At 37.6% G+C, this 15,438-nt stretch overlaps 1 protein-coding gene across 18 annotated transcripts in view; it reads left to right on the forward strand.

Annotated features, from left to right (window-relative positions):
* Positions 1 to 15,438, forward strand: part of esrrga (estrogen-related receptor gamma a) — a 240,669-nt gene that overhangs the window by 197,485 nt on the left and 27,746 nt on the right. For all 18 annotated transcript variants that reach the window (XM_072265109.1, XM_072265118.1, XM_072265116.1 and 15 more), the window contains 2 exons: positions 6,606 to 6,716; positions 9,067 to 9,228. In XM_072265109.1, the coding sequence (XP_072121210.1) occupies positions 6,606 to 6,716; positions 9,067 to 9,228 (273 nt within the window). The remainder of the gene's footprint in view (positions 1 to 6,605; positions 6,717 to 9,066; positions 9,229 to 15,438) is intronic.

The raw sequence follows: 15,438 nt of genomic DNA on the forward strand, positions 1-15,438 counted from the left end.
TTTTTCATGCAAATATGCAGTTGTTAGTTTTTCCTGTTCTCTGCCCTGACTCATTTTGAATATACAGACACCACAATCTGTCAATTGTGCAGGAAGGTAAAGACAATAATGACGAAGATGAAGTGTCACTTCATTTTGCTTTTGCAGCTACCAGCTTTAAAACTGGCATCATGTGCAATTTGAAAGGAAATAAAGAGCTGAGGTATGTACGTTGTAAATTCCAAGACGCAAGCAACTTTCAAACATTGCTGGGAAGAATGATGTTGCAGATATCAGCTCCGTAAATGTCAAGATAATAGAAGACTCCAATGAAATTAATTAGAAAATGGCGGATGACTATAGAGAATGACAGAAAACTTAGCACAAAACTTGGAGTCTATTCTTTCCAGCATCAAAATAGTGCCCATGTGCATTCACACGCCATTAGCAAACCAGCCATAATGAAGTGGCTAGTGGCCAATGTTACCATTTCTCTTGCAGATCTAGTAACATTGGAGTCTAGCAGTGAAGCTGAGAACCATTTTCATAAATTTAAGGATGGAATGAGTGGAAGCAAGAATTGTGGAATCAATCTCTCATGCCTATTCTGCCGTTCAAGACCTTTTATCTCTGTGGAACTCTCCTGCACAAACACATGTCCTTGATTTCCAAGGCATATAAAAATCTACAAGCCTGCTTGTTGAAATATGTCCAGTTGCTCAGGCCTCAGCTCATTCTCCCAGTCATACTACATTGCAAGATAAATGTTTACTGATGCCGGCATTAGAGCAACTGGTTTCTGCAAAAGCTTGAGGTCAGCAAACCTTCAGCAACATTCCCTGTAGATGTGAAAATCTCTAAAGCATCAAACACACTTGTCAAATTACAACAATGGCAAGAAGAAATCAAGATTTATAGTTGGAGGTTCTTTTAAATAACACTGATGGGGCAGATCATTACTACTGCTCAATGTATGTCCAGGGATGCCTGCTTAAGAAAGGCTGTTAGTTGAAGCATTGACCTCTAAAATGAGTGCTAGCGTCAGATCTGTGTGGCATGTTGATTGATGTGATGAGATGCCTATTCTGCACACTTCCAGTGAACATTCAGTGCATAGATATTAATGCTCTTTAACAATGTGTTGTTCAGCAAAACTTGTGCCAAATGTGTGCCCACATGTTGCAACTGTCATTTTGGGCTGTCATGAAAACTGGGCATTACCTAATCCAGTTTTACGCCCTTTGACTTTGAGGATCATTGTAAGTTTTTACATGTGAAATGCTTGGCCAGATCTGATCCACACGTACCTCTCCATACATGCCAGGTGCTTCATGACTATTTACGTTAATCAGTGGATTCTAGCTCCATTTTAACAAGATTTGCCAGTACGTTTCAGTGCATATAATAGAATATTAAAGATCTGATAATCTTTCCCAATAGGAAGTAGCTTTTTCTAGGTTCTTAGTAACGTGCTATGATCAGTAATGACACTAATTGAATACTGCAGTGCAGCAGTTGACATTTCAGGCAGAGCATTTTGAACTAGTGAAAATACTTTAGTGAGGTGTAAGATACTTCCTTTATATATTTTTTAATGAAAATGTCGCAAAAGTGTAACAAGATCTTACTTTATATAACTGGACAGAATAGACAGCATAATGATAGCGATATACACAGCTGTTTTAATCTTTCCAATGATTTTTAATAATATGTCACTGTATCCTCATGTTAATGGACTTTTTTAAGCTTTAAAGATAAAAGTCTTTGAGTTATCGCTGTTAATTTCTCCTATTGAATTGGTCTGAATTTTATCAGGCAGGTAGAACAATAAAAGTAAAATTTTGTCGGGTAGTTTATTTCCAGATACTTAGGGAACACTTAATAATGACTCCTAATGTTGGAAGTTACAGGAGTGTTGACATGAAATGAAGATTGAAACAGTGTGGAAACACACTGTTGTGATCTGCAAGTCTTGCCCTTCAACTAACTGAGACTGGGAATGAGCTAACCCTCATGAGTGGCATCCTGCAGCACATGCCATTATCTGTGCTCTGCAGCTTTTTTTGGTGTCTGATTTATTATTAGGATCTGTTTATGCCAACAGTCATACAAATGTTTAACTGTTTGAAAGCAGCTCATAATTGTTTGCCTGTTTTCTAAATCTACAGTGAAATAGTAAACCAGTGGTAATGCAAATAAAAATGAGGTAAATGAAAAACAAGCAAAAAAATTAAATGACACAATAATGGGCAAATACGTAAAGCATTCCTTCAGCATTCTGCATTCCAATACCTGTCATAATAACAAAGGAGAGCACTCATATGATTGTTCACTAATACAGCCTCCACTATATTCTAACTTCTAATGGTCAAGACCTTTGTAAGCAAGTTATATTGTACTGCACTGATAAATACCAACCATTTGGCCTTACCAGAAAGAGTCTTCACAATTAAATGGAAGACATACTTTTTTAGAAGAGGGATGGGAAAAAAGAGGTATCCCTTTCACTAAGGGCAGGAGGTTAGCCATTACTTTTAAAAACAATATAGTCCATGTTAGTAGTAAAAGTAGGTCAGTGCATACAAAGCATTAAATCACCTCTTTAGTCTAGTAGATTTAACACAGATTTATTCAAATGATCATCAGTCTACTCAAGTTGTGTGTAGGCAAATTAACCTAGCAGCTCCAGTAATAACCATCAGAGGGTTATTATTATTAGTAATAAGCCTTCGAGGGTTATTGACTGACCAGAGCTATCGTTTGATGATGTTACATGGATTGACAGATCTCCAGCAATGCTGATGCTTTAGGGAAAGAGTTAGATGAGACTTGGATAGCCTCCATACAGCTGGAGTATTAGTCATGTAATCTCACTGAATAAAAACATATGAATCATCCAAATATTTTAAAAAAGCTATATATTGATGTAAAAAAATAAAATGTCACTTAACATTGAAGGTCTTAAAATCCCCATATTTGATTTTAAAATTGTTTATTTTTGCTTTTCTGTATTTGCAAAGTTGCATGATTTGTTTTCAACCCAAACAACTCTATTTGTGAATTAATTGACAAAAAATCTTGGTAAAGTTGATCTCAGAGCCAATGTTCATGAAGTTGTTTCAAAATATTACTTTCGTAATGATTTCTCTCTTCTGACATTTCTAAGTATCCTGATGAGCAGGCAGTCTCTACCTCTAAGTATAACAGAGTTATGGACATACGGGACCACCACCACCTGCAGACTTCCCCCCAAGTCACATACTCTCCTGACTCTGGGGCAGGTGATATCCTTTCATTGCTGCTGGGCCTGAAATCTGAAGCTCCCTGCCAACGGCAAATCACGGCGAAGATACCAACATTGTGGCCATTCATCAGAGTGTTTCATCATCAGCTCCTCAAAGGCAGTTAAGAACAGAAAATAGATGCCGGCCTTGTCTACGATGCCTACACCTATAAATTAAAACAGCAGCAGGCACATTATCTTCCATTATTCATTTTATTTTATTTAGAGAAATAATATGGAATAGGCCCTTCCGGCCCTTGGAGACACACTGCCCAGCAATCCTCTGATTTAACCCTTACCTAATGACTGGACAATTTACAATGACCAGTTAGCCGACTAACCATACATCTTTGGGCTATGGGAGGAAACTCGCACATCCATGGGAAGAAAGTACAAACTTCCTTACCGAGACACCAGAATTAAATTCCAAACGCCGACGCCCCAAGCTGTAATAGCGTCGCGCTGGCTGCTACACTACCATGGTGACAGATGGAAGATGGAAGGACATTACTTATTTATTAGGCTGAGTTTCTCTGTAAGTGTTCAAGCCTACTTAAAGCAGTGAATAATATATCTAATAAAGACTCCTAGTCGTGCTGGAAGATACCATTCTAAATTTGGAATGCCAGTGAGAAGATGGGAGGTTTTCACTGTGACCACCAGAGCCATTACAGGAGTAAAAGGAAAAGAATGTAAGAGAAAAATCCATCTGGAGCATCTCCTCCAGCTGTGGTATTTATCAAGGCAAACATTCTGCCCCTTTCCCTCCTTTACAAGACCTGTCGGGGTTAGATGCAAGGCTTGCGTGTATAGGAGCAGGAAGTTATGGTCTCAGTAAAAGGGATCATCCGTTCAGGACTGAGATGCAGAGGAATTTCTACACCCAGAAAGTAATGAACTTTTGGACTTCTCCATCGAAGATGGTTATGATGGCTTAGTTCTTGAGTATGTTAAACGTATAGCTTGATGAACACACTGGATAGAAAGAGAAAGGATAAACATAGATTTAGTGCAGGAAAGGAGGAAAATGTCAGCCATGATGCTATTGGATTTAGTTACAGGTATAAATGGCCAACTTCTGCTTTTATTTCTTATGCTTTTCAGAAGGACAGCATGATTTGAGTGTAGTGTGCAGGCAGGTTTGTCTTCCCCACTTGTGATAGGTTGTTGGGGTTGGTTTTTCTTGCTTTTATGTTTCTCGGCCTGTACAATACTGGAGAGACCAGAAGTTAGAATGCCGATTAATTGTAGAATAAGTCCTGGGTGACTCGTATGGCAACGTTCAGCTCTTTGGAATGGAACTTCAGATTTCATTGCAGATCCAAAATTTATAATACTGAACTTTGTTAAGCTGCTTTGTCAGTATTGTTGGGCCAGTTGGATTAACAGTGCCATTTTCAACAGGATTAGCATATTCTCCATTTTAAAAGTGTACTGGAAGCTTTCATCAGTAACCCAATTTGTGACCCCAAAAGATGAAAGAAAGAGATCAGATGGGCTCTCGATATAATGCAACATCAGCATCTGATGCAGTCAGCTCTGTGTAGGAGGTCCACTCGTTACTGCTGTTGAGCACCTTACTTTAGTTTTTTCCATATGTCCTCTTTGCCTTCAAATCCTTAGGTATATTTCCTTATAATCGCACCACATAAGAAGTGTAATGCTGGACCAGTGTTATGGAGCACTGATAAAGTAGATCTAAACAGGTCAGGGTGGTGCATTTTGGTGTTTTCTTATTTCATTGCATTACTTTCCTTGAAGCTTTTGTGTCACAGTCTTGACACACACACACTACCTTGTGTATTAACCTACTTGTCTTTTGTTTCCAGCTTAGTAAATGGTTGTCTTTCCCCTGTGCCTTTCCCAATTGATACAAGTGTGCAAAGACACAAATAATCAGGTTATTAATGGGCACAGCTTTGTGATGCTTTCCTTTTGCTCCAAGCGTCTGCCAGGATAACAAAAGATTTGTACATGTTGCATGCGGGCAGATTTCCACCACACCGAATCGCCAGTCTATGAGGTCTCATTCGGGTTAATGCAACAGCAGTCAGGCGTCTGTGATGAAGCTGTATTGCTGTTCCTGCCAAAGTAATTTCTGAGCAAAAATAAAAGGTTCAAGGCTTGTCAGCATTAGCAGCTAGATAGCTGCTTAGACCTAATGAGAAATTGGACATTGCTAGACTCTGAGCTATATTGCCAGAGTCATTTTTCCTGCTTGCCTTTTGTCGGAACGACAGAAAGAGATGTTGTTCAATTAAAACCTCTGACCTGTTGTGGGCTTTTGGAGGCAGCCCATTTCATGCTGGTGATGTGAGTGATTGGCAAAATTTAGACAGTTTGGAAACATGCAGCATTTTTCTGTGTTATATTCAAAGCAACAAAAAATATCATTGACACTTCCTGTTAGCTGGTTTCCGTGGTGATGCACATTCCCAGGAGAAATTTGATATAATTAAATTAGGCCTCTTTTGATGTCAATAAATTAAAAGGATAGATTGTCCTTAAGGCAGTGATCCCTCTTGGATTTACTATAACTACTAGTGCATGTTTCTCTTTTAATATTTGTAGCAGTGCAAAAAATAAAATTGACTTAAAATTGCATTGCCATAAATACACATTCATATTGTCCTGTCTTTTGGTACAAAAGTTGGTATTTTGGAAACTGACTGGAGATTGGCAAGAATATATTCATACATTTTGAACATCTATTTCAAAATTAATTTAAAATGGATGAAGTTATGTACATGATGTTGCTTCCTCCTTGTAACAGTAGAAATGCTTTAACAACTTTTACTTTTATAACAACTTAATTTCATAATATGCAAACTTAACAATTCAATTTGAAGTATGACCAATAGTAACTCACTTTTGTCAATCTGCTTTCATGTTTTGATAAGAAATAACCATCAAAAGATTCTCCTAAGGTTGATCAGTAATTGCATACATCTCTTCATAAACTAGAAATTTGGTTTTAATAGATATGTTCTTTAATAGATAGAGAAAGAATATATACATGTATTACCATATATACTAATAATTTTTTTTTGTTGGATTTGTTTCATATATGCTGGCAATGGATTGATCATCATACTTCTTAATACCATAACAATTTTAAATCTGTTTTTAATCTGTATTACAGAGATACAGATGCCTAGGTGATCATTGAATATTGTCAAGTTAACAGTGCTATTAAATCACATATAAATTGTAGACCAATCCTGCAGTCTTGGAATAAAAACAATAAAGTATTAATTCAAGCTGTCCATCAAGGTAAACTATAGATATGGCAAAAAGCATTCATATGTTTGTATTTTAAAATGTCATTTTCCTTCTTTTCCAGGTGTGCGCTTAGATAGGGTGCGTGGCGGGAGGCAGAAGTACAAGCGCAGGATAGATGCAGAGAACAGCCCTTATTTGAACCCTCAGCTGGTCCAACCAGCCAAAAAGCCATGTAAGGACAAAGAATTACTTTATATTTGTTGTGCAGGATGCAATTAGCATATAATACTTCAGCATATTAATTTAATATCCAGTAAAACAAAAACATGTCTTATCTATTTCAGTGAATTCACCTTGCACACACAGCCAGTTAAAGAGTTTGCAAAGAGATGGGAGTGATGATAGTGCAGAACTAATCCAATCTCCATTTTATAAATTACCAGAGTTTGCTTTTCATCAAGGATAGCATGATGTACTTTATGAAAAATGATGCATAGTCATGTGGAAATACTTTGAATTGTCGATATTTTTTTTCTATGTGGTCCAATTAAAGAATGAATTTCATAACAGTAATGTTGCTAGACCATGTTTTTAAAATTACAATTTGAATAGCAAAGATATTTTGTTGTTTTGGAAAGTTCTTTGTCCCTTAGAAAGTTTATTTTTGTATTTAATTGTATGCCTTGACAGTGATTTAAAAGGAGGATTATTAATATTATTGAACATTGACAGTATTAAACTCATCTTGATATGTTTATTCTGAATATCAAAGCCAACCATTCTGTCAAACTCAAAATACTAGAATGAAGATTATAGATATACATAAGCTGGATATTGCTTTTTTAAAAATCTTTAAGCTTTTATGTTGAGACTTTACATCACACGAGTAAAAGGTGTTTATCCCTCCTTTCTCTTTTCATGATTGTTGAAAAATATACTAAAAAACAACATAATTATATAAAACAATTCATCTTGCATCAGTGCCTAATTGAAAAAGTGAATTATTTCTTTCAAATTAACTAATCTTATTGGAAAATACTTGAAATTGCACCCATTGCATGAGTACTTGGAAATCTTTTAGCCACAAGAAATGTATCATCATTTTAATGCATGGTTTTCTGTCTTTTTTGAGCATAGTTATGCACAGCCATGGTCAAGTTTGAAACTATTTGTATTTTCCAACATATTCTTTCTATTAAATAATAAATAATTAAGTATAGCTGAAAGCACTTGGTGGAATTTCAGATGTTAATCGGACTAGAGCTCACACTTTTAGAAAGGAGAGCAATATAATATGGTGTGTAATGTACCATACTGATGAAACATTGCACTCACACTTAGTTCTGTAAATCACATTATTTTAGGATTTTTCAATGAAGCCATGCCTCTCAAAATCCGGTCTTTAATATAGATATCCAAATAACACAACATTTCTAGTTCCTTCAATGTTATACTGAAATCACACCACTTACTTTTTGCTGTCCACAAATAATTAATTACAAAGCCTTCAGATTGCATTTCATCTTAAACGTGAATAAAATTAATCCATTTAAAAGTTCAGGAAAACAAATGTAGAATTTGTTGAAGATGCTTGCTTCATCTTTCATGAATCATGCCTGAAATATAAAAGAGTGTAATTTTGTGAACCCTGGAGGAAATGATACTAAGTTAATAAAAGTGAAATATAAAACATTCACCATTTATTTTGCTAGAGGTGATGTCATCTTAAATTCCTTCTATTTTATATAGAAATTTTTCAGAGAGACTAGAAAAAGAAAAATATAAGAATTTTTTTCTTCCTAAACAAATGCCCGCTACAATTTTTTTCTGACAAGTTATAATTATTGCAGAAAAGGCCTGAGTGTCATCTTATTCTGATTTTGTGCGCAAATGTGATAATTTAAACGTTTGGGGTCACTTCCTTATCATTTAATTAATTGTAAAGTCTGATTTTGTTTTATAGGAATTGACTGAGTGGCTCAACTGGTTATATTGAGCAGGATCCAATGTGGACCAGACTATCAAAAATACCTATAGCCATATTTTACTTAATTTTACTTGAGACATACATACAAACTTTCTCCCCCTTTTAAAATTGCTTTGTATCTTCCATTTCTTTTTCTTAAAGTTCTGAATTTATATAGTTTGCTCAGAATACTTTCTAAACTGCAGTATCTTTGAATTTTACTGATTTCCATTTTTCTGTGTTATTTGGATAGTCATACCACTTCACAGTCATTATTTGTTAACTAAAAGCTGTTAATTTTGTGCTGCTCATTTAATTAGCAATCTTTTTTTTAAATAAACATTTATAAAATAGACGGTCAATTTTCTTGTGTTAGGAAGTGCAGCATGTGTTGTGCCTTGATGTAGTCTAAGAGATTTTCTGGGTCCTGATTGATTATTTGTGTATTACAAAGCCGTTCTGATGAAAATTGGGTTGTATTGATTCTAATTAAGGCAACATTAAATAAGATTTACCAAGAGATACCGCTTGCAGCTACTCAATTCCCTGACTGATGAGGCTGTCTAAACTGATGCAAACGTTTCTTGCTTTCTCTTGCCTGGGCTTTCTATTCTAGTCAACAAGATTGTCTCGCACTTGCTTGTGGCTGAGCCAGAGAAGATCTATGCCATGCCTGATCCCACTGTTCCTGACAGTGACATCAAAGCCCTTACTACACTGTGTGATCTGGCAGACCGGGAGCTGGTGGTCATCATTGGATGGGCAAAGCATATTCCAGGTAAAAAAAGGCAAACACTAAGCATATATGATATATGTTATTAAGAATGTCATTAAGATAAATAAAATATTTTAAGTGTTTGATGCTGAACATTCAATCAATATGAAATTACAAAAATACCTTTATTGGCAGGTTTTTTCTCAAATAAAAGACCATCAGCTTTCACTGTTATTATGACTCAAATAATGGATTAAACTATGTATAATTAAATTGAGATTTCTTTGGTTATTTATAAAGAGGCAAGGCCTAAAGATAGGACGTAGAACATTACAGCACAGTGCTGGCCCTTTGGCCCACTATGTTGTGCTAACCTTTTAATCTATTCTAAAATCAATCTCACCTTTCTCTCCGACATAGCTTTCCAGATTGATTAACAGTTTATATATCACAGCAATATTTCTGCATCAAAAAAACGGAGATCTATTTTGAAGAAAGCCCCAGCTACTTCCTTGCAGAACTCCCATGTGATCTTCCTCTTCGGAGAGCTATCAGCTGGACTGTCCTTTTCTGTTGCTGGACTGAAGGCTGCTCTTGTCCAGTGACTGTGGACTCAAGCAGAACCTGTACCAAACACAAGCCTCTGTATCTGAGCGGATGTTGTGACAGGCGAATTAAACGGCAGTGCGCCTTCATCTTCACTCTCCTATTCTTCATCCATAGCCAGGTCTGAAAAACAAAATAAATAAAGGTAGAGGGGAAAGTAAGAGGTGAATGACTACACCATCTGCCTTCTGTATATTTGGGATATGGGGAAATGGGATGTAAGAAAGAAGATAAGGAAAGCCATACCGTTTTTGTTCCAAGGGTCAGAGGTGCTGATGTCAAACATTGGCTTCTGCAACTCGTGGATGCAGCTACATATGTCCCCCATCGGTTTGTTGCTGTTGAGACTAATTGTGTGCCACTTTACCCAGCAAGAAAGAGGGAAATACAGCACTGAGAGCAGTGCATTGTTCTTGCATGGTGGGATTGAATAGCTAGCAATGTTGCAGCCCATGAATTGTGGATGTCAGTAAGTGCTAAGTGGATGTAGTGCTGAGCGACAGAGATTACAAGTAGAGCAATAGAATTGTGGTATATTGTGTAGTGGTCAAGGCTAGTGGTGTAATTGATAGTCTGTGACCAATATTGTGTGTGAGATCATTGTATGTTTTGCTTCTCTGCAGTCATGTCCTTAGAACAGAAATTGACGGTTTTACATTCGCCTCCAAAACTCTTTCATTCCTTTCTTCAAGTGTCTGGAGGGTCTGCAGATATAGGTCAACCTTCCTCCTCTTCATATCTTTCACCGAAGACTCTGTTTACCACAAAATATTTTTAAATGTACTCTCCAAAGTTATGCATTTACTTGTAGCAATCGTGACATATTCAGAATGACTTCCAGCACCAACTGTTGCAAGATCCACATCTCTTTAAGAGGTGCAGGCAGCATTATGCTGAATAGCTTGAACTGGTGTTGTCTTTTTAAAAAGCTAGAGTCAATGGTGATGCATTAAGGCAACCACAGTCTGATGGCATTGGCTGCATGTTGAAATTGTTTTGAATAAGCAGAGAACATAAATTTCATGGCTGTCTGTATTTGGTTCTAAATGCACATCATGATCCCACTGTCTGTTTTCTATCACAATTCAATTTAGTACCCAAAATTCCTTCTTGATCTTATCTGATGATATAGGACTGAGATATTTATATTACATTTGATCTAATCATGGTTGTTTATCGGTTCTTTATTCATTGTCAATTTTAGCAAATGAGTACATAGATTAGTAAAAGTTAATTCATTATACAAGTAGAATGAGCTATGCCTTGCATTTTTTTTTGGTTTTGCTGGTTAAAGTGAATTTGCAAGTTTGATCCTAAATTTATCCTTATTGTGACTTCCCTTAGGAGTGATTTTCAGCTTTTCACTTTCAGCTTTTACCACAATGAACAAAGCCTGGGCTTTAAGACTGATTTACACCTGAGGCTTGTAACAATCTCTAACATCATCCTCAAAGGGGAATGGAGATGATGGTTGGGCAAAATTTCAACCCAGCAATTTAGAGTTTCTCTCTTTTACAGCTGTCTTCTTTGTTAGGCTAAGTACAGAAAGAACAAGGACTGCAATTAAACTTTCAACTGAAAGAGTTTAATTTCTTAATATGTCCCAAAGAAGAGATGAATTTGTGAGCCACATAGCCATGGTGAAAGTGAATTAAGATATAGGATATTGATAAAATCAGTTCCTCTGATGTATAGAAAGAGACCAAATGCACTGCTTCCATTAATTCTGTATCATAAAGTATTTAACTCAGCTGTGTCCACAACAGAGGCAAATATTTAAAGAAAAAATAAAATGACTTTATCAGCAAATAGAATTAGGTTACCCATGCTAATAAAGCAGCTGAACAGAAAGCGGGGGCATTATGAAATTTGAACAGTCCTTATCTGACAAAGAGCACAATGAAATTAGACAGCACTTGACTTCAGTTATTTTAAGTCAAAGTGGAATGAGTGGGTACAAGAGACAGAGGCTGTGTCATAATAGTCCTTTACCATAACAGAGCCCCCACCATTACCATCCTTTTATGTTCTCTGAAATTGCCCGTGCTTTCTATTCTGGCTCATATCTGTCTGTCTTTTTTTCTCTCTCTCTCTCTCTCTTTCAATTTTGTATGTGCTTGGGTAAGCACGTGCTAACACAATATGATTGAGCTGTAAAATGGAATCCTGTCGGCTTTAATCTTTGTTGTGTAGATACTGTGGTACTTCCATACTCTGCCTCATCCGCTCTGTTGTGAGACGGAATGGACTGGGAGTAACGCAGGCTGAATCAAATATTGCAGCTAGTTTTCTTACATATGATCAAAAGATTATCAATACAGCAGTCAGATGTATTGTTCAAATTTGTGTTGGATTAGAATATTCGTCATGTTACCACATTAGCCGAATGCTCGAGGTGCTTATACTAGCAGTGCACAGAGGATAGACCTGCACTTCAACGCTATACTATAACATTTAGTGTCTTTTTTTTCCCCTTGTGTTAGCTGCATTGAACACGTTGAAACTGCCTAACATCTTTTTATAGATATTTTCTGCTTCTTGAGTATATGGAACTTCAGTGTTTTCAGATTTCTTCAGTAGAGCATCTTTTAACATTTACTGAAGTTTTCCGTCCAGCTCATTGCAATCGTTTCTAAACAAAATAAAATTTAGCCACAGGAAAAGAAATATTGTAATTGCACCTGTTATTTGGGAGATGGATGCTGGATTTCACATTATGATTTCACATTATGATTTCCTGAATTAAATTCTGTCTTCTCTGTCAGCAGTAAACTTGTTTTCGAGGTGTGCAGGGAATCTTCTGTAACAGGCATTCAGTGGCTTACAGTATATAGGAAGATTCAGTTTAGGCATTCAGTCTAAGCTAGGCAGAAATGGGCAAAGTTTGCATTGAGAATGCTTTACACACGTGCATCGCGACCAGTTCGATCTAGTCAGTGGTATTTAAATTTCCAGTGGAAACGCATCAAAACGGTTGCAAGGCATTTCACTAAATGTAACAAAATTTCCACTAATACAAATGGTCTGAAGTTGGTCATGTTATGGTTTGAAAGGAGGAAGAGTGTTTAATGCTACAGAAGGATAATCAGAGGGAAAGTTGGGCCGAGTTGGCAGATGGAATTTAATCCTGACAACTGTGAGGTGATGCATTTTGGGAAGTCAGATAAGGCAGGAAATATACACAAATTGTAGGGTGCTAAGGAATGTTGATGAGCGGGGAAACATGGTGTTCAAGTTATAGTTGACTAAAGCAGCAACACAGAGGGACACAGTATGAAGAAGACCTTCATCAACTGGGGCATAAAATATAAGAGCTAGAATATTATATTGTAACTTCTCTGGTGAGGCTGCTCCTAAAGTATCATGTACAATTCTGACAAGAGGAAATCTGCAGATGCTGGAAATTCAAGCAACATGCACAAAAAATGCTGGTGAATGCAGCAGGCCAGGCAGGATCTATAGGAAGCATCGGGTCCCGGCCCGAAACGTCGACTGTACCTCTTCCTATAGATGCTGCCTGGCCTGCTGCGTTCACCAGCGTTTTTTATGTGTGTTGCTTGTACAATTCTGGTTGCCTCCCCGTAGGAAGGATGTGATTGTGATTGTGTTCAAGAGAGTTCATTAGAGATACACCAAGATGTTGCCTGGACTGAAGGATCGTACTTGTATGGGCAGAATGGATAGACTGGGCTTGTTTTGCCTGCAAAGAAAAAGGGAGGCTAAGGCGTGACCTGTTTGAGGTGTATAAGGTTGTCAGAGAGATGGAGAGGATAGATAGCCAGTATCTCTTTTGTATGGTAAGGGGATGAGAAACAAGAAGGCATAGGTTGAAGGCAAGAGGAAGGAATTTTAAAGAGGATTTAAGAGGAAAGACTTTTTTTACACAGGGAGTGTTTGGTCTCTGGAATGTGCTACCAGAGGAGGTGGTGGAGTCAGATATATTTCCTACATTTACGAGGCATTTAGATATGCAAAGCATGGATGGGCAGAAAGGTCAGCATGGATATGACGGGCCAAAGGGTGCATTGTTTTTACAACTCTGACTCTACGACTCTATCATTTCTGTGGCGTCAGAAGGAGCATCCACTGCTTACAGGGTTACTGCAAGTCCAGCCATCGTGCTTCATTGGAATTGGTTTATTATTGTTACATGTATCAAGCTACGTTAAAAACTTGTCTTGCACATTGTTCACAAAGATCGAATCCTTACAGAGTATGTTGAGGTAGAGCATGGTAAAACAATAACAGAATGCAGAATAGTGTAACATAGAAACCATAGAAACTACAGCACAGAAACAGGCCTTTTGGCCCTTCTTGGCTGTGCCGAACCATTTTCTGCCTAGTCCCACTGACCTGCACACTGACCATATCCCTCCATACACCTCCCATCCATGTATCTGTCCAATTTATTCTTAAATGTTAAAAAGAACCCGCATTTACCACTTCGTCTGGCAGCTCATTCCATACTCCCACCACTCTCTGTGTGAAGAAGCCCCCCCTAATGTTCTCTTTAAACTTTTTCCCCCTCACCCTAAACCCATGTCCTCTGGTTTTTTTCTCCCCTTGCCTCAGTGGAAAAAGCCTGCTTGCATTCACTCTATCTATACCCATCATAATTTTATATACCTCTATCAAATCTCCCCTCATTCTTCTACGCTCCAGGGAATAAAGTCCCAACCTATTCAACCTTTCTCTGTAACTGAGTTTTTCAAGTCCCGGCAACATCCTTGTAAACCTTCTCTGCACTCTTTCAACCTTATTTATATCCTTCCTGTAATTTGGTGACCAAAACTGAACACAATACTCCAGATTCGGCCTCACCAATGCCTTATACAACCTCATCATAACATTCCAGCTCTTATACTCAATACTTTGATTAATAAAGGCCAATGTACCAAAAGCTCTCTTTACGACCCTATCTACCTGTGACACCACTTTTAGGGAATTTTGTATCTGTATTCCCAGATCCCTCTGTTCCACTGTACTCCTCAGTGCCTTACCATTAACCCCGTATGTTCTACGTTGGTTTGTCCTTCCAACGTGCAGTACCTCACACTTGTCAGTATTAAACTCCATCTGCCATTTTTTAGCCCATTTTTCCAGCTGGTCCAAATCCCTCTGCAGGCTCTGAAAACCTTCCTCACTGTCTACTACACCTCCAATCTTTGTATCATCAGCAAACTTGCTGATCCAATTTACCACATTATCATCCAGATCATTGATATAGATGACAAATAACAATGGACCCAGCACTGATCCCTGTGGCACACCACTAGTCACAGGCCTCCACTTAGAGAAGCAATTCTCTACCACCACTCTCTGGCTTCTTCTATCGAGCCAATGTCTAATCCAATTTACCACCTCTCCATGTATACCTAGCAACTGAATTTTCCTAACTAACCTCCCATGCGGGACCTTGTCAAAGGCCTTACTGAAGTCCATGTAGACAATATCCACTGCCTTCCCTTCATCCACTTTCCCGGTAACCTCCTCGAAAAACTCCAATAGATTGATCAAACATGACCTACCACGCATAAAGCCATGTTGACTCTCCCTATTAAGTCCCAGTCTATCCAAATGCTTGTAGATTCTGTCTCTTAGTACTCCCTCCAATAACTTACCTACTACCAACGTTAAATTTACTGGCCTATAATTTCCTGGATTACT

This window comes from Mobula birostris, chromosome 8, assembly GCF_030028105.1.
Source record: "Mobula birostris isolate sMobBir1 chromosome 8, sMobBir1.hap1, whole genome shotgun sequence".
NCBI classification, from domain to species: domain Eukaryota; kingdom Metazoa; phylum Chordata; class Chondrichthyes; order Myliobatiformes; family Myliobatidae; genus Mobula; species Mobula birostris.